Below are 27,869 nucleotides of genomic sequence, written 5' to 3' on the forward strand. Positions count from 1 at the left end.
GCAGGCTTCAGAGCATTGAATGAAGAATTTGTTATAACTTCATCCATGTCTTAGAATTGATATAGATTTTAAAAATTTTCAATCTTCTTAGGATTTCTGAAGATATCCCATATCTAAATCTATCTATCTGGGTAAAATTCCCATATAGTTTTCTATCCATCATTTTCCGGAATCTTCAGTTCTTCAACCTTGAATTATGCAGAATAATACAAAAGTAGTGTAACTGAAAATGTAAAATTTCTTTGAGGAAAAGCTAAAAATAAAATACAATATAATTCCTAATGGGTTTTTAGAGCTTACATTTAGAAATCCGTTATTTTCCAATCAGTTTATCACACTATACTAGTATACAAGTACAAGCAAGATGTTCAAGCCAATCTTTTTTTGATAACAGTGCTCCTGAAAAGATTACGCCCCTGAGCTCTGTCATACTGTACGTGAAGCCTCACCTCGGATCGGGCAGCCTATCAGGCGGCTCTCGGGCGTGGGTTGGCATTCCATTCATTTGGGCTGCTGTCGTTGAAGATTTTCACGTTCGATCACGCGGACGGCGCAGGGCCACTTTATCGCGACCCCTAGAGAATCGTCGCCTGGAGAAAGAATGAGTAGGCAGAAATGGAGATAAAGAGAAAGGGAGACAGAGGACGAAAAGGGCCTCTCTGGTTGGTGTCGGTGGCCTTCGACGAACCACGAGACGAATTTCGATTCGATTGCGTGGGAGCGTGATAAGGTGAGCGTACTACGGCGTCCTTGCTACTCCACGCTCATTTCGATCAATGGCGGCTGTAGATTTACGTAAGAACCTACCATAGATCCTCGTATATTGATTCCTCGTTACATTTACATTTTTCAATATCCGTGTGCGGAATACAAATCCTCTTCGACTATGCTATGTGTACAAGTATAATGGATTAATATTCGATCAAGCTTCAAAGCGTCACGCGAAATGCTAATGAATCTTACTAGGATGACGTAGCCGACCTTTCTGAAGATAAAGAGTATCTTTTTTTATTATATAACTAGAATATTTGATATTAGAATATGGCTCTGTGGATCGCATTAAAAGTCTACCGTAGTAGTAGTCGGAAAATAAATACTATCGTTGGAATTAACTTGTGTTTATAGATTTCACAAAATAACTATTATAGGAACACCTTTATTAGACTCGGTATCTAATATTAGAACACAGGTGTACAGATTGCATTAAATAGTCTGGTATGGTAATCGCGAGACGTGGGTCGTACCCTATATTTAGACAGAAATTGGAATAGACAAAGGGTACGAAGGTTCACTATGTTAAATCCGTCCTTATATTATTATATCCTTATCTCATTGCAACAAATATAGCAAAGTTATAAATTAATTTACCAGGTGACGGTACTAGTTAACTACGGAACTTTGTTAGATATATATAGGTATTATTCCTATAAATTTATCTAATGTTTTCACATCGCGTATAAAGAAAAATTTCGGATGTATGTATACTGTAATGAGAAACGAAATTATTCATATTTTTAAATTGTCCTTAAGCCTAAAGCTATAAATTTGTATCCTCCTATAAAATCTAATTGTTCCATGGCCTCAACATAAGTACTTTACACCTCTCATAAACTTGCCCTTCTACAAAATCTAAGGTTTCGTTTCATGACCACAACATAAGTACTTTATACCTCGACCATAAATTTTTACCCTCGTATAACATCTAAGCTTTTGTTCCGTAACCATAATATAAATACTTTAACACTTCTGCTGTATCCCTTCAACAAACTTATGCCTGAATCGGGGAACAAGCCATTGATCGGTATGAATCTGGACTTTTTGAGTTGGTGCATCGCTGAACGAGTCCTCATTAAAGCGATTATCGACCGGTGGCCGGCGGAAAAGAGAATAGGGAAGGTGCATGCGGTATCACTATGGCAGTCACACCAGTAATGTGTACGCTAAGATGACGTAAGTGATACCTGTTGATGACCTTAACAGGTGTGCATACTTAATGGCAGTGGCATTACGTATTTCGTGATGCAGTCGGAAGTCGCAGCGCATTACTCAATCACGATTCTATAGTACGCCTCGTTGACTCTGTCACGATGTTCTTTTCTCACGACTACCTAGGTCCCCATTAATATTCTTTCCTATCTTTCCGCTAAGAATTTCGGAGCCAAATACATGTCATTCGGTGAAACGATATCGTCCCCATTTCTTTGAATTTCTAGACCATTTTGTTCAAAGGAAACCGCTGCTAAGAGGTTAACGTTTCCACTTAGCAAGGTATATCGATTGTCGAGACCATATCTCGGATCTACAGAGCCAGATTCAAAGGAAACATCCGTTTCTAAGAATCCACCACACGGCGTGAGTCGTATAACGCGGCGTTTATTTGCGTCTGGTTCCTGCAGGCTACCGGAGGAGGAAACCGATTATCGGGTTCACAGTGCCTCACCAGATGTAACGTCGAACGCGGTACACGTGCACAAACGCACCAACACCGAGGTGGACGCAAGTGTACGCACCGGAAGCAATACTCCCTGGCACTTGGCCGGGCATTAGTGCATGCACTGGCTGATATGTATATGTGAACACAAATAAGCTTGTACACTCCATCGCGTGGGCGTGTGCGTGTGATTACCACGAAAAGCGGCCCTAGGTTGACAGGAAATGGTTTGAGATAAGATAATGACGTCCCTCGCCTCTCCTGCATCCGGCTGCTTTCTTCGTCGCTTCGACGTTGGAAAATGTTCCCTTGCCGCAGCCGGGACAGGTACCGATTCAATTTTCAATCAAATAAGTCTAAAAAAATTTTTTTATGTAACCACCATGATAAAATAGGAAAATTAGAGATGAATTGTATAATAATTACGGTAGAACCTGCAATCCTTAGAAATTTTCTGACGTAAAAAAATAGCAGCGAAGATTTTTTCGATCATGAGTCTAAAACAAAATTTTCAATATAAGCTTCAAAATAAAGTGAACAAAATGGTGGATGGAGTGTAATGAAAATGGAACCTCGGACGCACGAAAATAGCCATCCGACTCTTTGCGAGGATTTTTCAAAATATACAAGAGGAATAGCAGTGTAAACGAACCAGGCCTCCACTATGAATAATCGCATCCTGTCTCAGTAACTAAGCAAAAAAGAAAAGAAGGCTTAAACATATATAAACATCTGAGGTCGGCATTTTATAATAGTAATAACGATAATATCTCCCAGTTCAACTTATTTAATGTTTGCTGTAATTAGTTATGCAAACATTGATCGATGGTATTGTGCGAACGATCACGTTTCATGGATCATCACTGCATATTTATAGGTTAGAGACGTAGATGGTTTCCCGCGCTTTCCATTCTAAGGGAAATTGGTAGACGGGAGACCAATTCTCTGAATGACTCTCAAAACTGGTGCGCCCACATTCCTCCAGCCACACAAGATTCGAGGTTCTGGCATGTTCACTAGCCTGTAAAACTGCTTGCGGGATCTTCGTTCCCCCCTCTTTATGCCTACGGATCGAATAAACGACATACAGTTAACAAAAGGTACCATAAACGTATCGATACATGTATATAAGTATGTACAATGATTACAAAAGGTTTTACATTTCATTGTCATAATATGAAATTTCTGTAATCATAGAAGAGTACAAATTTAATTTACTTAGACACAATTAATCACCATGTAAATGTTACAATAAATAGAATAGTATACAAATACTTTGTTGATTATATTGATTATTAAAAAAAAGAAAACAATTATATCGGTTAGGGTACATCTAACATATGACATTCGCTTTACTTTAGTTCCCGAAATATTCGTAAAAATATTTTTGATACTTTTTATTTTGGTATAGTTTATGTTTGGATTAGAATTGAGTTAGGTTTATACACTATAGTAACCGTAAACACTTTTTGTAGTCACTGTATGTATTTTTCACATATAGATCAATCAACACCAAAAATAAATTATACCTGCCGAATTCTTTTGTAATTCATTTTCACATAATTCATCTTGATTCTTAGACATGGCCTTTTATCCGTCAATTTTTCTTAAGATTTGGCAGCAAGGTTTTATAGGATTACATGTCATATGTATTGATTGACTGATATGTCAAGCAGAATGCAATTATACAATCAGAGGTGGCGCTAATCAGGCCATCTTTATCAATATTGTTCTCCCGCGTTTTTTTCTTTTTTTTCGTCAATTGCTTTTAAGGACAATGATAGCCATAGATTAATTTTTCGATAGTTTAAGAATATTTTTTCAGTTATGGATATATTCGATTAATTATTAATTATTTACTATCGTAAATCTAAATAAAGGGGGCGCTGAGAGATTTTTTCCCCCATTTTTTCACTTACTTTCCGTTTCCGATGCAATTAATCGATTTCACAACTACAATTTTATTTTTTCTAGTATTTTTAATGCATTAAATTAAAATTTGCATGCTTATGTATTAGTTATGTTAAAAGTGAATAGATTCAACTAAAATTGAATATTAGGGGAAAGGCATTACTTTTTGTAGTAGTCATTTCCGTCTCTCCGTTCCCTGTTTCTTGGAGAAGAAATGGTCCTCGAGCTAGTCCCGGTTTCTTGCAAAAAAGTTGGTACATTCGTCGTTGAAATCGCAGTAGTGAATATAATTTTGTAATTTGACCGTCAAAGTGATGTTTGAAGTGATTATCGTTTATGTCATAGCCTTTCATTCTTAGAAAGTTATTGGTATCAAAAGTACTTCAGAATAAGGCCTTCTTTTTATTTGCAATTTTTCAAAATGTTTTGTAACCTATACAACACACTAGTTACCGTAAATCAATCGTCTATCATTTTGTTCGTTATCGATACGCAATTTGCGATTGAAATACTTGGAAAAAGTAAAAGAAGGCGTAAATTCTCAGGAATTTTGTGGAATGTGCTCAAGTGGCGAACGATTTGAAACTGGTAGAGTAATTCTATTTATTCTATGGGTGTACGAAAGATTGATTCAGGTTTCATCTTGAATTCAACCCTTAAGAGTTTGGTAAGAGTGATCTAGAATTTCCCATTGTCTCTGCATACGAATTTTAAAAATAGCGTAATATTTTAAACTCTACTTTTTTATCCGATATTTAAAGCTATTGTAACACGTTATTTTATCCAATAATTAAATCAACCGAGAAGTTCTCGCAAATTCATATTTTTGCCTTAACTACTAAATATTATACGGAATGTGTACTATATTTTTGATATTTCCATATATTTTCATATATTACGTGCATTCTATGCATTTTTCATTTACAAATTTCGCGTAACCGTATAAAAATCCGCAGTTTAATTATAAGGTATGTATTCGACCTAATATAAGACATTTGGTTAGACAGGGGTTATAGAAAAGTGTAAAATTTGAAAGATCACATTTTTATTCAATAACAAAATAATTTAATTTATCGACAGCTAAGTGAGATCTTTGAATGTTAAAATTGCATTCAGAACAGTTTTATTGCATCAAATTTTCATGAATTGTTTGCTTAAATAGCAGAGGGAGTGCTATATCAGTCAACTCGAATACCTTATTTAAGGACATTTATTGCTTCTATTTTCATCACTCGATCGATAACAATGAGATTCAAAAATATTCCGCGTCTTTTTTAATGTTTATACACTTTCTAAACGAAATGCATATTACAAAATGTACCAAAATATAGGATATGTATATGATTAAACAAAGTGCCAATCTTACAACAACAAATTAATGGAAAATATCGAAAATGGATGGATTTTAGAATTCCATAAGCATGGTTCAAATGCATCAATATATCGAAATACGATCACACAGATCTTCAAATATCGACCGAGCGGTTACGCAATTATCGACTCATCCAAGGAATAAAAATCATCCATCAGTTTCAGTTAAAATAATATCTGTCTAAAATAATATTAAAGTATTATTCGAGGACCATAACAATTTAGATTTACTATTTAATATTTTAGAATTTTTCATTTAATTTAATTTAATTTTATTAATCTTTAGATTTTATATCTTTATATCTGAATCTTAAATTTTATAGTTATCCATTATAGGCATCTATAATGCTATTGATACTTTTAACTAAAGACATTTTATAGAAATTTTGTAGAAAATTTTAATATTTCCAATATTTCAGTATTATGACAAACAATATTTTTGAGATTATGAAGAGGATTAATCAATTATGTAGCTATAAAAATATAACATACGACATTGATTAATAATATCACCATTCTCTTTTACGTTAAAAAATATCTTCCTTTATATTCTATGCTAGTTAAAACGAAGTATGTCATTCTTTGGGAAGATAATAAGCGGAGAAATTGTTGAAATTAAGAAGAATTACAATTAATTATAAAGTACAGAATACAACGTTAACATCAACATTCTCTTTGTCATTAAAAAATATCTTTTTTTTATTCTATATGTGTCAAAACAATATATGTAATTCTTTGCGAAGATAATAAGGGAGGAAGTTTAATTAGCGGCTTTCGCTAGAGGATTCAAGAATACTTGTCCGTGTATGGTAGCTTGTTGTATACAAGTAACGTGCTAATATAGAATGCGCCGGCATACGTTGGTAGGTGGCGAAGTAAAATAATCAATGAAGAGGCGAACGGGATCAGGAGGGAGAAAGCGAAAAGAGCTTTATACATTCGCGCCCACGCGGGCCCACGGGTTCTAGTTATTATCCCGCGCTGTTTTTGTTCTTCCTGCCGGTAGAGAGACCTTGCCAGGAATTGGAACGATGGTTCGTATATGGAATCGTCCATTACATATGCGATAGCAATTTAATCTTTATTTTTGCACCAAATATACAATTTATTCAAATAAAATGTTTCTTCTTTTTAAAGCGATAGGAGAGAAGAAAATATCTGAAGGCTTTTTTTTAAATCTATGGTTTGTATTCGAAGTTAATGCAAAATTTATCTGCTATATTTTGTACATGTTATGTAATTTATAAAGTTTGTGTTGTTTTTTAGAATCATCAACGAATAAAAAATATTTGAGCGCCCTTTTTACGAGATACCGTTCATATTTGGAATTACAATTTTACTTATAATTTTCAATAATTGAACAATTTATTAAACTAAAATTGTTTTTCGGACATCCTACGATTATTTTGGGCAATCGTTATGAATGACTGGGAATAACTCAGTGCCACAAGAGTAGGAAAAATGAATGCACATAGTATGACCGTAGTCTCAATGAATCAAGGTCCGATGTACGCACATAGAACGCTAGACAGTGAGTGGTTCATTGATTTTGAGGTGTAACGACGCTACGCTGAAGTTTAACGTTCGCGAAACAAGAACGTGATTCTGCTCTCCTGCGATCTTCTCCTAACGAGCCCACGCTTTTTCCTGGAATTCTGCTCACCCGACTTACAACCACTAGTTAATTACTTTCATCGACGGAAGTCGGCATTTACGACGATTGCCCTGCTGCCAATTTGTACTAATTCGGTGAACGAACCGGCGGCTCTCGAAACTTGCGCAGGGTGCTCGGAATATGTCGACATTATTATAAGAAGTAAAAAAGTGTATTTTAATTGTTACATACAGATCTATATGATAACTGGAATATCGCAGATTAATTAATTTATTAGATAGAAATTTTATGTGATCTATAAAATGCGTGGGATTGATCAAATTGGAGAATTGTTGGGAAATATTAAATTTTCGTATTATATATAGACAATACATAGAAAGTGCAATATAACGCATATCTGGTGTTCGAAGATAAACGTCATCCGTCTCCTCCGCTCGTGAAGTCAATTGCAGAGTCAAACACTTGTGATATCTGAGATATCTTTATTGACTTCGATAAGGAGAGAGAATAAGAATCATCGCGATAAGAGTTTAAGCTGAATGGAAAATAATCAATGAGGAAAGATAAGTCTATTACATGAGCGGTCCGATAAATTTAATTCGATTTAACTAATTAGTAGATGCTAACTATTTTCTTCCGGGATCGGGTTTGGAATATACATTACGCTATTTGCTGATAGATATATTCGTCCGGGATGGAATATCGACTTTAGTTGTCTAAACGTTTATTGATGATAAATTTGAAGATTCGCTTTTATATAATTTGATCTGAAAGGTATTGTTTGTCGATTTCTGAAATATTCCTGTTAGTAAATTATTCTACAATTATCTGGAAATAATTTGGATGGTAAATTAGTGATAGCCGTAAGTTTTGAAAATAACTTTTAATAAAATAAAAATTATACTTATCGATCGAACTTGGCCGATATTCTCAAAGTTGTAGATGGAGCTTGTGATCAAGTTTCCATGTAACAACCGACTGAGCTCATTCTCCATATTAGTCCATTATTTTCAGCGTAGATATTTAAAATTTGAAAAGGAAGGAAAATGGAAATTCAAATAATAGAAATTAATCAACTCAGGCTAGAGTTTTAATTAATTTTTTCTTTTTTATTTTATGAAGATTTTCTCGGTTGATTTGATTATAGCGTTACGAAGTACATACAGATTATTTTAAAGCATTTGGAGGAGAGACTGCAAGATGTATCGGTTTACTAGGTTTTCGAATTTCGTGGCTCAAGTCTATTTTGCGAGTTTCTAAAGCCTATTGTTTTAAAAAGTCGCAATAATATAGACAAAGATCAAAGCCTATGAGCATGACATAGTATAAAATATATGTATTTGATGATGAAGTGAATAATTATATTCCTTACTGATATCTATTATTGTACTGATAGCAGCGTAACGTTAAAAGAATACTCTGCTATTTGTTAATATTAATAAAATACATTTATGTAAGAATGATGATATTTATTCAGTCATTGAGTAGTTGCACTTTATGGCTTGTTTGGTGCACTCCTAAGTCTCTTGGGAGTAGTATATCGAATGCACAGGAATACTAATATAACTAAAACACTGACGATAGTTATTCCTATTCCCAGCCACAGTTCTCCTCTTACATTGAATTTATGCAGTGCAATCTCGTATAATGCCAGAGCACCATCGGGCGGTTCACAGGCAGCTTGAACTATGATATCCTGCCTCTGAATTTGTTTTGGCTTACAATTGGTCAATTTATTCATAACCTCTGTTTGATGAAGCGGAGGTAACAATAGGGACAAAGACCACTGCATTGGACTGATCTTTTGATACCAGCCTGGCAAGTTCTCCAAATGCAAGGTCACTCCTCCAGCTAATGTCATCTCTCCAATCACAATCCCGGCAAACAAGGAAGCCAAGTACGTCCACTTGCAAGTGTGAGCAAATAATATACAGATTAAATGTTGCAGTATTAGATACAGTAAACCGATTCCGAGATAATTCCATAAGGAAGTCAGGTTCTCATCCGGCACCAGGTGAAGTCCGGACATGGCGTAACCTGGTGCTAAGTAGATCACGTAGACTACGCACCAGGACACTACTCCACAGAGGAGCTGAAAACAATCCATTTAATAAAATGAACGATCGTATGTTACTGTTTTTTAACATTTACCTCTATTAAAATATACACAAATCTTCCATATAAACCATCCTTGATATCTCTTTCCACGTTCGACCTGCAGTCAGCTACTTCACAGATGGCTATTAAGGTTAATGGCCAGAAGAAAATTCCCAAGCTGGCATAGTGAAACCCAACTCGGTCTCTGAGATATAAATTTGAGTCGCCAGATACATCCCAGAATATTGCACCAAGTAAAATACTCAAAGAGGCAGAGATGACGATTTTCCTGAGTAATCTAGTCAGTGTCCATGGTTGACTGTAGATTAGAGTCCTCAGGAGCAACGCATAAATCTGTGAAAATACATTGGGACTGGAAATGGAAGGAGGAAGTGCTCCAGGTGGTCCAGGATCACTTAATCCTGGCAGTCTAGTCCTTGCAAGCTCGGCTAGATGGTCTATCCTTTGAGAGGATTCCAACATGGCTTCCGCAGACAGATCGTCCAGTGTAACTAAATCAACTGGAAAAGAGAATTGCTATAAATTTCAAAATAATTTTGTATACATAGATCGTCGAATGTTATTATAAAAATCACGTACGATAGTAGTCAGAAGGATTCTTAAATGGAGGACACGGGAACTCTGCAAGGGCGAAATATGGCAACATATCCCTCCTGGGACCGGAGTACATGATTCTTCCGCCGGAAGTAAGCGCCACCCTCGAGACCATCGTCAGTATCTCATAAGTAGGCGGGTGCAAAGTCAATACTACTAATCTTTGTCCTCTTCCTGCCCACTGTCTCAAGTATTCTACCATGAAGAACGCGTCGAAAATATCCAAACCATGCGTTGGCCTGTCCAACGCAAGAATATGCGAGTCTTGTAACAAACGACACGCCAGGGCCAGTCTTTTTGCTTCGGAGGTCGTCAACGAGTTCACGAGACAATGTTTGGTCGCCTCTAAACCGAGTTCCTGGAGGATGGCTTCGGCTTCCAGTTTGGAAGTATTTGGACCTCCTCTAAGAAGCATATAAAAGCTTAGCGTCTGCTGAGCAGTTAGACCTGGGCTTAGACTATTTTCCGTGGACAAATAAGCAACTCGAGACCTGGAATTTATAATTTTACTAATGTACAATTTTCGGTTTAAGATAATTTTCGAACAAATATGAATTATACCTTAAGGTTCTATAGGACACGGATCTTCCATTGAGCAAAATATCTCCTCTTTTAATTCTCTTTCTTCCGGCGACGGTTTCCACGATTTGTTTTCCTTCTTTCTCCGTAGTAGCCATAATGGCCAACACCTCAGTAGCTCCTACCTCCAAAGTGATTCCTCGTAAAAGAGGCAAACCATCGGATCCTGAAGCTTCTACTCCTCGTAACTGAAGATGAGGATGTTGAAGACATGGTACAGGTCTCAGAGGTAACGTATAACTCTCTGGACCCAAGATTCCATGCCCTGAAAATTAATTTTCCTGTTTAGTTATAACGGAAGCTGAAGATAAGATATGGTAGATGAGAAAAAGCACTACTCACCTCTGGACTCGTGGACACCATACCCTGGATCTATAGGCGCAATACTGTGCCTCCTATTCGTTCGAACACCTCCATGAAGAAGATTCGCTTCACTGACACTCCTTAACCTAGGATTCTCCCTTGAAACCGTCAATTGAGAGTGTGCATGTTCTCTAGGAACAATGTGAACATGTCTAAAATCGGGGTCGCTCCTGGCAGACCTCATAGCGGAGGTCCCGTGTGCGGAAGTTCCCGCGTGAGACACCCTACGACCTTCTTCGCTGGAATCGTAACCACTAGATCCATCTCTGTTCCTGGAACTAGGAGGCAGAACCCTTGGCAGACCAAACTTTAGATATGTGTACGAATTGCTGGCCAGAGGACTTTTTGGACCGTATCTAGGGTGTCTGAGAATACTCTGCACTGTGGAATCTCTCAATTGGAAGTTCCCATAGGGAAGAGGAGACTTTTCAGCTGATCCAAGTGCTGAATCGGTGAAATCGGAGTTCAAGTTTTGCCTGGAACAATGATATACTGATTATGACACTTTTTTTCTTTTCCTTTTTTCAGATTGAAGATTGAAAGTGAAGTTGGAGAAATAATCACCTGTAGATAGACCAGGCGTGAAGATCCTCGCTAGCTGGAGGCTCCAGGCCTCTGGTGTCCAATGCCCCAGGCACTGAGTACCTCCGTTCCAGCTCCCACGCTTCCGAACCCATGCTTTGTGGTATCTGAACAGTTCAAGCGAGACTAGATGAAACGCATGATGGATTGCATCATGTTCGCAGCTTCGGTAGAACTTCTCGGAAATGCGTGAACGATCTTGGTTAGTTTTTTGTACCTTGCTCGGTCAATGTTAATTGTTCTCTGGTTTAGTCAAAAGAACTTGGTATTTTTCGCAATTACAGTAAATTCGAGATAGTTTGAACTATTGTAATTAAGAACTTCGCATTGTTTTACTTTTTATCTACTTATCTTCCCTATCTTATTTAGAAAGACATAGGTAAATCACCAAAAGTAATATTTTAATGAAAATATGAACTGGAGTATTTTAGCAAACAGCAGGGAATTTAATGCAGGAAATATAACATATAAATTGTTCCACATGAATGGTGATAAATGCATTTGAACAGAGTTGAGAGCACTATGGCATTCCATAAGCATGCGTGCACACCGTGCGAATAATCGGCGCGCCTTTGAAATTGCTCGCCACTGGAGGCTCGAAATTGTTCACCTCTTGGCCTTCGGTACTACACTGAAAGGAAAGGAACTGGAATCCGTACCAAAACGAATGACAAGAACACCATCGATCACATTCATGTTTATTATAGCTGGTTATCCATCGATATTATTTCCTCTTTATTTGAATATTTTTTTATCAAAACTGAATCTCTCCTTTTAAGTTATCTTATCAATATTGAAGCATATTTAATAACAATAACTATTATAAGTTCTTATTAGCTTGTGGATAAGTTTCAAGGTACTTCATTTATTATGCTTGATTACTCGAAAGTTTCCATTCAAATTTTGTTTAGTTTTTTTGCAGCAAGTAGAATTCCACGTAGGCAAGAGTTATTTATGAAACCAATGATAATTCATAAAGATGTTACTCGGTCGCATTATCCAAATGCTATAATATTTATTAGATGCTAGATCACGCAAAATCATTACATGGTGGAGTGACTCCTGGAGCAGTTGCGCGCATCTGACCGTTAATCGTCTTACTTTTTGCCATTTTAGACATCGCTACAAGTTCTTACCATCAAACCGTTACCAAATTAATAAAACGTTTTCAATGTATCCGATCGCTCCCTTTTTAATCGAGATGATTAACGTTATAAACGTCAAATTCAATAATGCATAGTTTAATTCCCTTTCTCGTTAAATTTTCTTTCAGGCATAGTGGAACACGTGCCGTCCTGACTTCAGAACATCGCTGAATATCGTAAAGCGAGCTCGTAGAATATTTATGGAACGACTAGTGCCGATTTCACGAAGACACATCGCTTCACATTTGCAGTGAGTATACGCCAGAGTGCCATTTACTCTTGTATATTCACGTAATTATGCTCATTGCGTCAGCACACGTGGCGAAGAGAAGTTCCCCCAACATTCCTCTTAACGGTGTACCTCGTGATGAATGTGAAAACATGTGTAGTATCCTCGAACTTGAACAATTATATCAGGGATAAAAATTTCATATTAAACATTCTTTTATTTATTATAAATTTCATTGGTTACTCGTTAACACAGAATTTTTATTGAAATTTTTGGTAAAATTGTATTCTGTGTTGGAATTTCGAATTGAAGTATTTTTCAAATACTATCATTGATCGTATCATTGATTTTTGTTAAAAATTGATAAGATGATATTCCCTATACCATAAATATTGGATTGAGATTAGTGAAACAATAATTTGTTCCATTATTTGATCAAACTTATTAAAGTGGTAGGCTAGAGCTTACACTTACTACTTTATATCATATATTCTTATTTCTTACAATAATCCATTCTCACAAATTTTTCAAATTACTCATTTATAAAGATTTTAAACACTGTGAATTATAACTCAGAATAATGACTAGATTGCGGATTTGTATGCAATTATAAGAAATTTAAAGATACAAAAATGCATAGAATGCAGAAACAAAGTATCCAAAGTTTACTACTTTTTATGATATTTAATAGGTATATCACATGTCTGTATAGCTCCTACGCTTTTGATTGTATCTATGAAGATATAAATTTGCATAAAAATCCGCAGTTTTATGATGACATTATTCTAAATACTTTAATGAATCAACAGAGCCTAACAAATCATTTGGAAGATCGAGTAATAAGGATTAATAGGTGCAATAAAATAGCAGTTTGAGATAACGCTCTTTTATATCGGGTGGTCCATGCAAACGGCATTGGTCCACGTCAGATGCCATCATGACATTTTTTTCGTCTGCCAATTGCTTTCCCGTTAGTTGTTGACTCACTTGCCGTGTGTCTGAACGAAACCGAGTATCTTTTCAGCAGCTTCCTCAAACAAAAGACGTTTCTCTGTTATTTTTCTATGACCTAGCCAGTCTGATCAGTTTGTCCTCTTTCTTTCTTTGCAGGTATTTACAGATGAACAGTTTCTTGATAGATTTCCACATTACATAAAAATTGTTGATGATGGTTAAATTAAAGGCTAGCAAGCAGATGATTATTATTGGGTAATGGATCTTCTTTACCCACGAAACTGTTCTCCCCGCGTCTTCGACATCAGCTGAGATTTTTACTCGTCATCGAGTAACGGTATGGCCGAAGGTAGCCAAGATTCTACGTTATTTCCACTGCTAATCATTGCTCTCCATAGTCGTCCAGCTGCTCTGCTCCATCATCTACCTACAGATTCCTCCGAAGGAATCAAACTTGGATTTCCATAAATCAAATTGAATTTTCAAATTCTTCGGTTTATTTTGCATAACACCACCGACTAAGTTTTTGTAAAATAGGATTATAAGATGGTAATTCTTTGAATATTCCAGTCTTATCGTTTAAAAACAGGTACGTGTACCCGTATGGAAAGCCATTTGCCACCTGTCACTTGTTTAATCATTGCCAGGACACAACTAGAAATTCCCCGACGAATTCATATTCGTATAGATTTCTCTTTGGCTAATGTATAATGAACCAGTAAGTTGCGATCATCGACCGTAATGTTACCCTACGATTTACGTAACGTCGCGTACAAGCTTGTTTTTTTAGAGCCAAATAACTATCTTGTATTCGAGTTAACTGTTCATTTGCATATCCCGTTTCTGCAACAGTTGTATCAAACTGGCCGCCATATATTTTTCTTTTTATTCCTGTTTCCTCTAGGTACAAAAGTTTCTGGTTACACTTAGTGAAAAGCGTCGACATATCTCAGGTTCAGTAGAGTATAATCCCAGTCCCGTGTGGAAGCTGATACTTAATTAATATATGTTGGACGGCTCGGTGATTTTCACCGTCAACCACTGAACTACATGCAAATTCACTTTTCAATCCACTGGGCATTAGGCTTTCGTGATGAAAAGCGATAGTTGTGTGCCAGCAGAGCGACCACGTTAAATGGATTATCTATCATGAGCGTGTATGTAACTTGATGAGCTGATAACATTCTTCTCTGTTGCTCCTTCTCCTTTATTTCCTTTTCTTTTTTTTAAATGAGTGTATTGCCAGTTTCAGTCCTTGTCACCGTTTGTGTTCCCATAGATTTAGAGGATTATGGGAGACTAGGCTAACAAGCGGTTCTTACTATGGTGAAACTCGAGAGAAGGAACACTTTATGACGAAGGATTAATTACTTCCTCGTTACTTGATATCTAATAAGTGTTATTCCATCTTTCCCAATTACTATAATTTGTTTTCGATTATAATGGTACCCTTCTCTAGTGTCTAATTTCTCATAAGAACAATTTCTTATATTTCAAACTATTTTCAATGAAGATGTTATTAGATCGTTACATTATCCAATGACACACGTAACTGATATACACACTCTTTTTTGCAGTCTATGAACTATGCAGTTTTCCAGTAGCCTGGCCGACTTGGATAGTTTAGGGAAACGATACTCCGGTTTCGAAATCTCTTCCGCTGGCTGTGAGATTGTCCCACGCACCGATTTCTACGATCGTGCCTCTCGATCTCGTATACACGTGACAGACAGTGTGTCTTAATAAAGTGTGGCCTGGATACCACGTGCAACAAACTGTAGAAAGTCCACCGTATTATCAGATGAATTAGTGCATCGATCAGGCAACGAACCTTGACACTAATGTCATCAGAAACGATAAAAGTACCAGCATGCTTTGGAACTGAAATTAGATTCTGCTGGCTAAGTACGCTTTTTTATCGCATAAAATATCTCATATGAGAATATTTCAAGAATACGGTTCAAAAATTTTCTTATTGATTCAACGAGAATTCTTTTAGCAATTTTATTTAAGAATTATTTTAGCATTTTATTTGATTCCCTGAATGAAAGAAGGTGTCAAAAGGAGCTGGTCTAACAATTCATTTGTTTTATATACCTTTCACTATATACTTTCGTGAACAAAAAGACTAATCAAAATTCTACACCGGTCTTTTTTAATATCTTATGTTTACTTCCGAAGAATTCGATTATTTGTATTCGTTCCGCCATTGAGCCACGCGATGGAGTATGGGACGCTTTATGGAGGCGTACACCGAGGTCAGTGTTGCCGCGTTTTTCAATATTCTATAGGGGTACGCCTGTCTACTGCGAGAGAGGCTTAATTAAAATTGCAAATCAGCCACAGTGCCGTCCATGGCACGTGGAAAAGTGCTGAAGTACATGTCTTGTGCGCTCATTGAAATCTCTGGATAGTAGCGTCGTCGCTAAACAGTTCAAAGTATCTTCCAACCCCATAAAGCCATCGCGAAAAACCGTAGCCGATTCAGCTCAAACGTTATTCTATTCGTACTCTCAACTTTGTTTTCAGCCATTAAAAATTATGACAATTAAAGACTGCATTCACAAGGACGTAAATAGGGTAATTAACAGTTAATATTTAAGATAATTTATCATATCATTCTGCAAACCATTATGACAGCATTATCAAGCTAGTGAAAGCATCGACAGTGAAATGAAAATCATTAGAAGGAAAGTATGGCCACGGAATATTAACCACGCTCTTTTAGTTCCTTTTCTTCGCTAGGCAGAGCCACCCAGTGTTTCATAAGCGACTGATTTAAAGAAAAATTCACGGATAGATAAAAAATAATTTTCTTTAAGAAAAATAGTTCCTAATCTGCGGCTTTCACCGGTACCAGGTAAACCTTTCTCATTATGCAAAATCAGGTTCCCAGTCGTTGAACCATGACTGGCCACGGGATTGTGCCAACCGTTTATATTTTCCCTTTTTTCCCGTGTCTAACAAGAATTCGATCATATATGACTTCTCCTCTGTCGTAATAGCATCTTGGGGTACTTGAGTAAAAAATGTTGCAACTACCCATGAATCATGGTTCTCTCTATTATTATTTTTACGCGGAGGGACAACAAACAAACAATAGGTAATTGTTTGACGATCTTTTCTACAAAAATAGTGTTCATGTGCGAGAAGGAGGCACGTCAGGAATTGCGCGTGCCACGAAACCTGATACGTTCCCGGAGATTCTTCATGACAATGACTCACCACCGGTATTCAGGATGAGCTTTCAAGCGAGCCTGGTTGAGTCAAGGTGATGCTGCTTCTCCATTCCGCCGATTGCTCCTGGTCTCCTCTTTTTCGTCTGGTTCCTCCTGATAACTTTGAACGGGAATTTTAAAGACAAACACTGTGTTCGTCAGCTCAGGAATCGCACGACGGAGCCCGCGAACGCATCACCCGATCCGTGATCGCGATACCGCAATGGCATCGGTATGTCCAACGCCGAGAAGCCTTTTCTAAACGCTGCCTTCTGACAGACTTGCCTTCCGAACCTCCAACGAAACCCCCTCTCTGTATTCCCTTCCTTCCTTGTTGGTCTTTCAAGTTCGCAATAGCGTACCTACCAAAAATCTGACCCCTGACTTCTAATTATATCAGTATGAAGCTGGTTGAATATTATTTCTGCCTCTTTTCTTATTTGTAATTACGTTCCATTATTACCAGTATCTACAAAGCATTTAGGGATGATTTACTATAATTGAAAAGGTGTTTAAATCTACTTTCGATTGGGATAAAATTCCATATATAAAGTTGCGAATGCTTGTTAAAGATTAGTAGTTACAGATAAAGTTATTTGAGAGAAGATTTTTCTTTTGTGTGTAATTCTGGAGACTGGGAAAGGAACTGGGGATTGAAATTAACAAGTACACCCTTGAGCTACCACTGATGCTACCTTCCTCCCACCAAACTCGTCTCAAAGGAGACATTCACCTCGTGAAGCCAACTCCCAGCCAGGTATCCTTACCGATGGTTACGTTTTACATGCGATGTTCACTTCTCTAGCCGCAGTGCCAGTTTATACATCGTTTTGTCCATTCTATGTGCTTTCCTGGAGTGCAATCTCCGTGACCAAATACTATTTTACTGGAAAAACCATTGTTTCTCCGTTCTAACAAAACTTCATCTTCGAGATTTGTAGTATATCATCGAGTCAAGTAGAAACAAAGTTTGTCTTCTCCAAAAGGTCGTTATGAGATAATTCAGAAAGATCCAGGATGATCCCATCGGATTGTACTCTTGATATCTCCAATGTGTTTCATTCCACTGCTGTGGTCATTGAAGGAAGTTGTTTGAGTAAGTCAGAACCTACTGCTGTATTGAGAGATGTGTCCGCCCGAGTTCACGGTGGCGAGGTGTTAGCGATTTTGGGTTCCAAGGGATCTGGAAAGAGAGCTTTGCTCGATGTCATCGGTAAGATAATGATTTAAGTGCAAATGTAATTAATTAGGTGTTAGAAACCATCCGGAAATTTCTTATCTTTCAGCTGGAAGGGCGGAGGGAGAAACTAGGGGTAGAGTCAGCCTAAATAACAATTTATTAACTCCAGAATTGTTTAGACGACATGGTGGATATGTTGCACACAGGTGTCATCTATTACCTAGTCTAACAGTTCGACAGACACTGACCTATGCCACATGGCTTGCCAATTTAAACAACAGGGAAGCCAGAGTTCGACAAACTCTAGCTGATCTGGCTTTGTCTCAAGTTGCAAATAGATCGGTAAATGATCTGACGAAGCCAGAATATAGAAGATTAATGTTGGGCGTACAATTGGCTAAAGATCCTACGTTGTTACTTCTGGACGAGCCCACATGGGATACTGATCCCTTAAACACGTATTTAATCGTGTCTATGCTCTGGTCTTACGCAACTAGAAGAGGATCCATCGTTGTCCTAACGATGGAAACTCCTAGATCGGATGTGCTACCTTTCGTGAGTCGCGTGACTCTCTTATGTTTGGGGGCAGTTGTCTATTCGGGGCCAACTAGAAGTATGTTGGACTATTTCACTTATATCGGTTTTCCATGTCCTGAACTCGAAAATCCTTTGATGTATTACTGTAAGTATGTATCTATAGGAATAAAATAATTAAATAATTGTTTAATTAAGTAGCGATAATGGTGACTTTAGTGTGTTTATCAACTGTCGATCGTCGCTCGAGAGATCGTTTCTTAGAATCTAACCAGCAGATATCCGTTCTGGTTGAAAAGTTCAAAGCCGAGGGTGTTATTTACATGAAAGAGGCGCCCCAAGTGCCACCCAATATTAAAGATACATCTTTAGGAATAATGCATAAAGGTTTAGGGCGTGGAATTAAACCAGGATGTTTCTCCACTTTGTTTGCCCTTTATTTGTATGTATTTTTACAAATGCATGCTATCTCCCAAAATAATTGTACTACTATAGCTTTTACGTTTTAGAAGAAGTCTGGCAACGACATTTGCCTTCAATAAATCTGGCTTAGGGCACTTTGCTGCCAGACTATTATTGTTACCATTCTCAATAGCTTTAATGTGTATTTTGTATTCGCATTCGACTCCTGTGCAATCCAGAATATTTCTACAAACAAGTGGTCTTGTCTTCAATATAGTAACTCTGTTCTATGTTGCTGGAATAGCATGCACAGCTCTCCTCTGTAAGTGCATGTAGACCAATCTCTTCTCAGACAACCTAATAGATATACTATTATTATGTAACGTTTGTTAATTAATAAGTTCCAGGATATAGGGCTAGATACTATCAAGAAAAAAGAGAAGGTCTATATGGTGGAGCTATGTTCTTGACCGCATATGCATTACTGAGCTTGCCATTAAGTTTTGTGTCTACCATGATCACCATTGGTATCCTGACACCTATTTTAGAGCTAGACTTGTCTACCTGGGCTTATGCCTGTGGTGTTTTATGGGCCAGTTATGTGGCAGCAGAACAAATAACTGTTGCAGTGTTCATGGTAGTTGGTAGACCCATTACAGGTGCAATAATGGTGTTATACATGACATTGGTGTCTTTGGTAATTGCATCTGGAGCCATCAGAAGTCTGAAAGGCCTGCCTTATTGGCTTGCTGCAGTCTCCACTGCATTACCTGCTAGGTACGCATCATTGGCTCTAAATCAATTAGCCATTGATGTGCCTACATTTTTAAATTTGCATTATAATGAAAGCTTCACGTGTCCTGGGATACCAGAGCTGTGCAGATATCCAGATGGGAGATCGTATTTAATAGAACGCTTCACCCGTGAAGGTGAAAATATTTCAGAAGTATTGAATGTTGACTTAAACTTATTAATTTCTCTGGCTTTTGCTGTTGGACTGAGTATATTAAACAGTGTTCTATATTTATTACCACTTCCAGCAAAAGTAAAAGCCAAATTTAGAGAGTAATTTCCTTAATTATAGGTCTTAGACCGATAGAAATATAAAAGCAGAGCTTGTTCTCTTTTTGGAATTTATTATTTCCTTAGCTTTAGAATATATATTACAAAATTACATTATCCGCGTTGAAAACTAACTACTATATAGCATGAAATAGTGCACTTATATGACATTTATAACTAAACTTTACAATTCTTAGAGATAAAGGTATGACTTTATAATTTTACAATTAGAAAATAAAAATTTTAAGTATTATTTTCATTTTATCGGAATTTAGACGAAGCAAACTTTTTTAATATTCATCTTTTATGATCAAAAATGTTCAGGAACGTGTATTTACTGACAATCTTCCAAATTCACTTGTTCCATTTCTTTAAGATCGTCAGCCACTGAAAATTCACAACCTGTAGAACTAATAATATCACTGACATCAATGTTTGGTGCAATTTCAATCAATTTCAATCCTTCTCCATGAACTACTTCAAATACAGCCATATCCGTGATTATTAAGTCTACACATTGTTGACCTGGAATTAAAGGATGAGTAACTCTTTCTATCTTACAAAGAATTAAAATGTAAAAATTACCTGTGACAGGCAAGGTGCAATTTTTCAAAATCTTTGGACTTCCATCTCTAGCTTTATGTTCCATAGTAACCACCACTTTTGTGCTCTCCGCAGAAACCAAATCCATTGCACCTCCCATTCCTTTCACCATAGTTCCTGGAATCATCCAGTTAGCCAGATCTCCATTCTCTGATACCTGCATCCCACCGAGCATCGTCAAATTAATATGACCCCTGGAAAAATTCAAATGTACTATCTTTTACCAAAAAAATATTTAATATTCAATCTTTTCTATAAGTACCCTCGAATCATTGCGAAGCTTTCGTCGCTGCTGAAGAAAGAGGCTCCTGGAACGACTGTAACTGTTTCTTTCCCAGCGTTTATTAAATCTGGATCAAGTTCTGATTCGTCTGGGAATGGACCCATGCCAAGAATACCATTCTCAGATTGCAATGTTACTTTTACATTTTTAGGAATGTAATTGCAAGCCAGCATAGGTATACCAATTCCCAGATTAGCTATGAAAGGTGTATTTAGTAAAGGTTTTTCAAAAAGAAATTTTTTAAATTTATTTAAGTGTTTTAATTAAAATATGTAATTTTTTTTAATGTAATTTTTTAAATCTCTCACCATACATGCCGTCTTTGAATTCAAGCGCAGCTCGTCTGATAATTCTATCTCTTGCTTTACTTGCTGGTGTTATTTTTTTGGGTTTCATATTTTGCTTCGTATATCGTTTCTAATAGAGACAAAAAATTTTAGTAATTTTTCAAAGTATTGAAATATTTATATTGACAAGAATATGTACGCACCTCCACGCGTTTCTCATATGATGGGCCTTTAACGATCCTGTCCACAAAAATTCCAGGTAAATGAACATGATCGGGGTCCAATTGACCAGTTTCTACAATTTCTTCTACTTCTGCAATAGCAATTTTAGCTGCTTTACACATCACTGGGTTGAAATTCCTGGCTGCTTTTCGAAAAACTAAATTTCCAGCTTTGTCTGCTTTCCAAGCCTTTATAAGAGCAAAATCTCCTGTGATAGCAGTTTCCAAGACATAGTTTTTTCCATTGAACTGTGCTACATCTCTTGGCTCTCCAGATATTTCTGCATTCCCATTTTCATCATATTTCACAATGACGTTACCTTCTTGAACTATCGTTCCATATGCTGTGGGAGTGTAGAAGGCTGGAATACCAGCTCCTCCTGCTCGAATACGTTCTGCCAGTGTACCCTATATATTGGAAGTATTATTGTATAATTTTTTGTGTTGTAATTTAATTAAAAATTCTTTTATTACTAATATTTACCTGTGGAGTTAATTCAACTTCCAATTTACCACTGAGGTACTGTTTTTCAAATTCATGGTTTTCACCAACATAGGAAGCAATCATTCTCTTAATCCTACATTCTTTCAAAAGTATACCTAATCCAAAGTCTTCAACTCCTGCATTATTTGAAACAACAGTTAAATCTTTGGCACCTTGTTTCAACACTGCTGCAATTAAGTTTTCAGGAATGCCACAAAGTCCAAATCCACCAACCAGAAGCTTAGCACCATCTGGCATGTCTGATATAGCTTCGTCCACACTTTTGAATACCTTTCCATCTCCTACCGGTGATCTTAACTTTGGTTCATCTTCCTCCAACTGAGGGATGTTAGCTTTTGTGGAAAAATTTACTGTACATATCTGGCAAAGAGAAATGTTATTCCATTTTTATTTAACTTAAAAAAGAAAAGTATAATAAATATAACAAATATATGAACTTTTTTATGAATAAATGACGCAGTTTTATATATATAGAAATTAAAAGAGTAAAAGTTACTTAGCATTAAAATATATCACAAAATTTATAACAAAATTTATTTCACAATAAATACAATTAATATTACAATTAAAAATATAAATCATCTAATAAGAAATGTACAGGTTGTATTGGTTAGTCGGTATATTTTTATGTTAATATTACATACTCTTGACAATTTCAGATATTTGTAATTATTTTTAGATTTCGTGTTAGCACGAAAAAATATACAGCCGACCCTACTTGTAGCAAAAATCATTTTCGAAATAAAAATTTACTCCCAACGTAGGTTAAATCTTGCAAAACGTTAAATCAACAGTACATTAGTACTTGACACTAACTTCATAGATAACATGATAACATGTTTCTCTGATTGTCATTGGTTGATTTTTATTGGCTCGGATTCAAATAACAAGAATATGCAAAGATCACAATTTGGACGAGATAAAGCATTCTATATTTCTGAAGGAAGGAATTACCATATATCACACGTCAGTCAAAATGATTTTGTAATAATTTCTTAGACTTTATCTCTTACTTATCTACTACTTATTTCTTCCTGTTTTATTTCTGTCTTATCTCTGTATTATTTAGCATTATAGTTGGCAAATGATATAAATGAACTGTCAAATGATTCGGTGTTTGTTCAAATCTTTGGATTTGTTTATTTATCCTATTGTTTTATTTTTATGATAAAAGATATATATAATTTTTTCAAGTTTATTTATTATTTTATTTTGTATAATTTTAAATATGTATAAATTTATAATATAAATTGTACAAATTTTAAGCGTTAACTATTACAATTAATTTACAATTCAATTGTTATCTGCATGCCACATTTTTACGGCACAAATTTTAAGCTGCTAATAATAGAAAAGGGTTCCTCTTGGCTCTTTCTTTGTTTGGTTCTATTAATTGACATAATCGTCGACATCATCGATGTCTTCCAGCTCTGGCATCAGTCACAGCGCCCCATAACTCAATGACGAAGTCATCCGTAAATCCGAAAGCCTCTAAATCCGAATTATCAATTGCTTCTGCAAATTCACTACTGTTGCGCTTGTTCTCTGCAAGCTCCCAAATTTGTGTAGCTATTTAAAGAAGAAAATCCAATAAACATTACTTAGAAAAACAATATTTCTAAAACATATTGTAATACGTTATTGAATGGTTCTATATACCTAATTCCGTGTCATAAATGCCCATGAAGCTCTCTAGGATAACGTTGATCTTCTCTATGGCTATAGTGGCAGCATCATCCACCTATTAATCAACAACCAAAGAAGAAATGAATATTTTGTAAGTATCTATGTTATAATTTATTCCTTTTTATTGATAATTAATTACCTTTTCTATAATCTGTGCACTTCCATCAGCTTTGAACCTGAGGGTTTCCTTTCCAGTTCCATAACCGGATTTTTTTCCTTTCTTCGTATCACCTCGTGGACCAATGTTGGCAAAACCATTTTTCAATGGTTCTACAAGCCTTAGCGTGAATGTGTCTCCCTTAGGGATCTCTTTCAACACCTTTGCCACTTCGAAATGACGTTTGCCAACTAGACTGGTGGAGTTGATTTTTTCCAAGTGATCTCCAATTTCGATCACTTTTGTCCTATCGATTATCGAGTCTTCTTTGATGCGCTTTATGAAGGCGTACCCTGTACCGTTGTCGGTTATGGTTAATCCAAGGGAGTCATTCGTTTTCACCAATTCTATCTCTTTACGTCTCCCTAAAAAAAGTGAAATTAGTGATAGTTGAAGTGGGGTTCGACAAAAAAAAGGTAATATTTAAAAAATTTAATTTTTGTTCTCGGCAATGATAAAAACAGTCGATGATTCAAAATTTATAATTTTACCTTTTCTGTGTGCAAATATAAAGTCACCTACTCCTATCTGGCCTCCCAATAATTCGCTCATTTTTATTTTGTGAGTATTCAGGGTACAAAAGAGGATCTGAAATAATAAAAGATGTATAATAATTTTTATATATTTTATGGTAGACGCTGAAGATGTATCAAAGGTATATTATTATTATTCCAGATCATCAAAGCAACTTCCTCCCCACTACATTCGTTTCTCCTTTCATATGCCAGTACTTTACATTATATGTAGCAAAAAGTAAAACAAGAATAAAATAATAGTAAAAAATAATTGAAAGAAGTTAAATTATTTTCGTTTGAATAAAAATAAAGATAGTTATCATTTTTAATGGAAATCTAAATCTAACTGTATTAATATCTATATGGTTAATTTCTTTCATCATTTGCATATTGTTAGAAGTTTTGCGAATTATGTCTTAAATGCGATTAACTTTCACCAGGGTTCTTAAACGGTGTTATAGAAGTCAGTTTAATACTGTCCCCGATTTGAATGACCCACTACATATGCAGCTTGGTCAGCTTGGCTAATAAATGCTGCTACTGGCCTTTTACAACCTGTTATTACACGGAAAGCTACGCTTAGCCCTGGTATCCGCCAGGTCGGCCAGAGGCCACAGCCCGGAACCGATGTTTCCTGTATCCGGGATATTCACCCTACGAAGAGCGGTGTTATTTGAGCACCATGACTGAATAAATAAATCACAGGAAGAATTTTTGGAGCTATTTTTCTACTATAATAGCAACAAGTGACGAAGAAAATTTTCAAATAAATATTTGAAGATTTGTATTTATCCATCGGAATTACTGTCATAAATTGCAAGAAATAATTCTTGAATAATTCCACGTGGAAAATTCTTATAAAAATGGATTATTAATTAATACACAGAAGCAACAAAACACAAGTCTCTTTTACAACCCATCTACTATTACCTAAAGTACCAGATAAATTATTTCTATCATACAATCAGTATAAAGAACCAAATAACAGGAGACTCACTTCTTCCATTGGTATATCATAGCAATCCGCTATTTTCTGGTAAAGTTCTCGTACGTTATTGAATCCTGATATCAATCCTGTTGGACTTCCATGAGCCAGTTGACAGTAGAAGACTAGAGGAGGCTTATGTACTTTAGAAGGTCGCCTTTGCTCTTGGTTACCATTTTGTTGTTGATTATGAGTCCCTTCAGACCCTTCCTGATCGTTCTCGTTACCATTTGGTTGATTATGATGATTATGGTAATGAGATCCACCGTTTAGAACCTTCTCCGACGTAGGAGACCTGGGGGCGGCACGCGCTTTGAACAACGACATGCTTACCTCTGTGGAACAGGAACATTTCTGTTTTGTTTGAGTCTTTTCTTAAGAATTTTGATTTAAGTGAAATTTAATGTCTCTTAAGTGAACAACGAATTTTATTTCTATTTTCTTTTACATCATATCTTTATTAATGAAATTTAATTAAAATCTTTGTATAAAGTACAATGAAAATTTGTTTACGTTTTCGTTTTTTACTTTTATATCTTTTTATCCAGTTTACGTTAAGTATTTTATAATTCTTTGGCAGACCGACAAAAGAATATAAGTAAAACAGTGTAAATACGTTAACATATTCTACATTATTGTCTCACGTTTCTAGTCTTTGCGTAAATCAAATTATTGTTATAAAACGTCTTAATTGTTACAAATACCGTTTGGCCAAATAAATAACTATAATTTTCAACAAAAAGAAAAATGTTTCTAAACCGAGTATAACGCGTATTTTGTAAGCCCGATGGAACGAAATAGAATAACATATTATCAACTTTCACGTCCGAAATCCAAAACCTGATCTAACATTACACTTTGAGGTATTTCTCCGAGAAAATGAATTTCTCAAGAATTTCTTCAAATTTTAGCTACGTGTTAAGAAGAATACAACATACAAGTAATTACGTTTTACGGAAGCCTAGCGATATCGAAGTCGAGATATTAAGCCCTAAAGTTTCTATATTTCTTATGTAATCCCCACATCAAGCCATCGCCGAGATAATATTTTTATTTGTCTTCACTGTACTTCGATAAATTTTTGGATGAATGTAAAGCACACACGTGTAGGAATATGATAAGTATCTAAGGGGCGAGGCTAACGCGTTCAATTTTTCCAAAAAGATTCTTTTTCTTTTGTCTATTACTGACATGCAGTATGCATGACTTATACTCCTTTACCTCTTCTCCGGATAATACTTTTTTAATCTATTACATTAACATCGTTAAGTGGTTTTTTCTGACTATGGATATATTTTCATGAACAACATTTTACGATGAAGAATACGTATATGTATGGTAGAGATGGATAAAAATGTAATGAATAAACGAATTTGAAGACAACAATCATTTATAAGGCAAGAAAAAGAAATTTCTAGAAGCGATTCAATAGGATTATTCAGGTGTGACTAATGTTAACGATAACGAGAAAACAAATGTTGTTTGTTTTAACAAATGCTCAGGCGATAAAAAATTTCATAACTCGATGACGTGATCGTTCAACGCAATGCAAATGTCAATAAAAACTCCGCTAATCGGCATGAGAAGATTAATTTAAAAAAAACAACTCTCCTAACTTTTTGATCTCAAAACAACTTTAGATTATAACTTTTAGATAGCAAAATTAATAATACTATAAGAATGTGGTAACGCGATGGTGACCCTGATCTATGAAACAAGAGAACCACTGGAAGATGATACGGCTTTAACGGATCGTTGACTTGTGTTACTGTTCACACAATTATTAACTTCATTCAAGTGTTATTTGCTCGATTAGTCACTTATATAAGAATCAGCCTATCCAACTGTATTTTGTATCCTATGTTTCATGCATGAAAGATTAAAAATGAACATTCCTCTTCAAACAGCCATAAGATCTCTTACCTTAGTTGTGGACGGAGTAGAAAATGACGTTACCGTGCGGACATAAATGGAAATCAACGTGGAAAAGAAACACAAAAGTTCTTCATGTCTGACGTGTACCGTCTCACAGTTGGCTTTTTACTGGTTTATGATTTGCTTTTATTTTATCAATGCAAGTGTAATCGTTATCAAGACACTGATTTACTGACTGCGCGATCGTCGTGCTTCATCGTGAATTACAAATACCATTCTCCTCCTCCTTTTCGTTTTAGAATTTCTTGTTTATGGTTAGTCTTTCGCCGGGATCTTCCAAGTAAGTTAAGCGAATCTTTAATTGAGATTGAAGAATTTTGTAACAGAGAATCGAAGGAAACGCGATTTCATGCGAACGGTCGTAACTCGTAGAAGCGTATCTCCGCACTGCAGCTCCCTTATTC

General features: G+C 36.0%; 4 protein-coding genes and 1 long non-coding RNA gene across 8 annotated transcripts; 2 read left to right on the plus strand and 3 right to left on the minus strand.

The window, feature by feature from the left end:
• Positions 1–447: 447 nt before the first annotated feature.
• On the plus strand, positions 448–8,788 carry LOC126925465 (uncharacterized). The gene is made up of 5 exons (XR_007713939.1): positions 448–730; positions 2,397–3,168; positions 3,309–6,747; positions 6,851–6,896; positions 6,980–8,788. It is a non-coding gene; the product is annotated as an uncharacterized LOC126925465 (long non-coding RNA).
• Positions 8,412–11,665, minus strand: LOC126925438 (ATP-binding cassette sub-family G member 5). 2 transcript variants are annotated; one of them, XM_050740986.1, is made up of 6 exons: positions 11,547–11,665; positions 10,962–11,458; positions 10,602–10,884; positions 10,026–10,444; positions 9,480–9,946; positions 8,412–9,420 (listed from the first exon to the last, which is right to left on the minus strand). In XM_050740986.1, the coding sequence occupies exons 1-6, from the start codon at positions 11,657–11,659 to the stop codon at positions 8,824–8,826; spliced, it is 2,376 nt and encodes a 791-aa protein (XP_050596943.1). In that variant the 5' UTR covers positions 11,660–11,665; the 3' UTR covers positions 8,412–8,823. The 2 variants fall into 2 exon arrangements, with proteins under 2 accessions (XP_050596943.1, XP_050596942.1); XM_050740985.1 differs by having other exon boundaries at positions 10,026–10,531.
• On the plus strand, positions 11,652–20,558 carry LOC126925444 (ATP-binding cassette sub-family G member 5). 2 transcript variants are annotated; one of them, XM_050740997.1, is made up of 7 exons: positions 11,652–11,766; positions 12,838–12,959; positions 18,097–18,323; positions 18,397–18,972; positions 19,044–19,266; positions 19,334–19,548; positions 19,628–20,558. In XM_050740997.1, the coding sequence occupies exons 3-7, from the start codon at positions 18,128–18,130 to the stop codon at positions 20,293–20,295; spliced, it is 1,878 nt and encodes a 625-aa protein (XP_050596954.1). In that variant the 5' UTR covers positions 11,652–11,766; positions 12,838–12,959; positions 18,097–18,127; the 3' UTR covers positions 20,296–20,558. The 2 variants fall into 2 exon arrangements, with proteins under 2 accessions (XP_050596954.1, XP_050596955.1); XM_050740998.1 differs by lacking the exons at positions 11,652–11,766; positions 12,838–12,959 and having other exon boundaries at positions 17,381–18,323; positions 19,337–19,548.
• On the minus strand, positions 20,343–23,023 carry LOC126925446 (succinyl-CoA:3-ketoacid coenzyme A transferase 1, mitochondrial). Its single transcript, XM_050741001.1, has 7 exons — positions 22,832–23,023; positions 22,167–22,547; positions 21,665–22,090; positions 21,483–21,591; positions 21,154–21,370; positions 20,874–21,085; positions 20,343–20,813 (listed from the first exon to the last, which is right to left on the minus strand). Exons 1-7 carry the CDS (start codon positions 22,919–22,921, stop codon positions 20,623–20,625), a joined length of 1,626 nt encoding a protein of 541 aa, XP_050596958.1. The 5' UTR covers positions 22,922–23,023; the 3' UTR covers positions 20,343–20,622.
• A 345-nt stretch (positions 23,024–23,368) lies between these two features.
• Positions 23,369–27,853, minus strand: LOC126925457 (PDZ domain-containing protein GIPC3). 2 transcript variants are annotated; one of them, XM_050741023.1, is made up of 6 exons: positions 27,454–27,853; positions 25,543–25,865; positions 24,522–24,618; positions 24,013–24,395; positions 23,847–23,928; positions 23,369–23,756 (listed from the first exon to the last, which is right to left on the minus strand). In XM_050741023.1, exons 2-6 carry the CDS (start codon positions 25,855–25,857, stop codon positions 23,599–23,601), a joined length of 1,035 nt encoding a protein of 344 aa, XP_050596980.1. In that variant the 5' UTR covers positions 25,858–25,865; positions 27,454–27,853; the 3' UTR covers positions 23,369–23,598. The 2 variants fall into 2 exon arrangements, with proteins under 2 accessions (XP_050596980.1, XP_050596981.1); XM_050741024.1 differs by lacking the exon at positions 27,454–27,853 and adding an exon at positions 26,479–26,627.
• Between the last annotated feature and the right edge of the window lie 16 nt (positions 27,854–27,869).

Source organism: Bombus affinis, chromosome 16 (genome assembly GCF_024516045.1).
Source record: "Bombus affinis isolate iyBomAffi1 chromosome 16, iyBomAffi1.2, whole genome shotgun sequence".
NCBI classification, from domain to species: Eukaryota; Metazoa; Arthropoda; class Insecta; order Hymenoptera; family Apidae; genus Bombus; species Bombus affinis.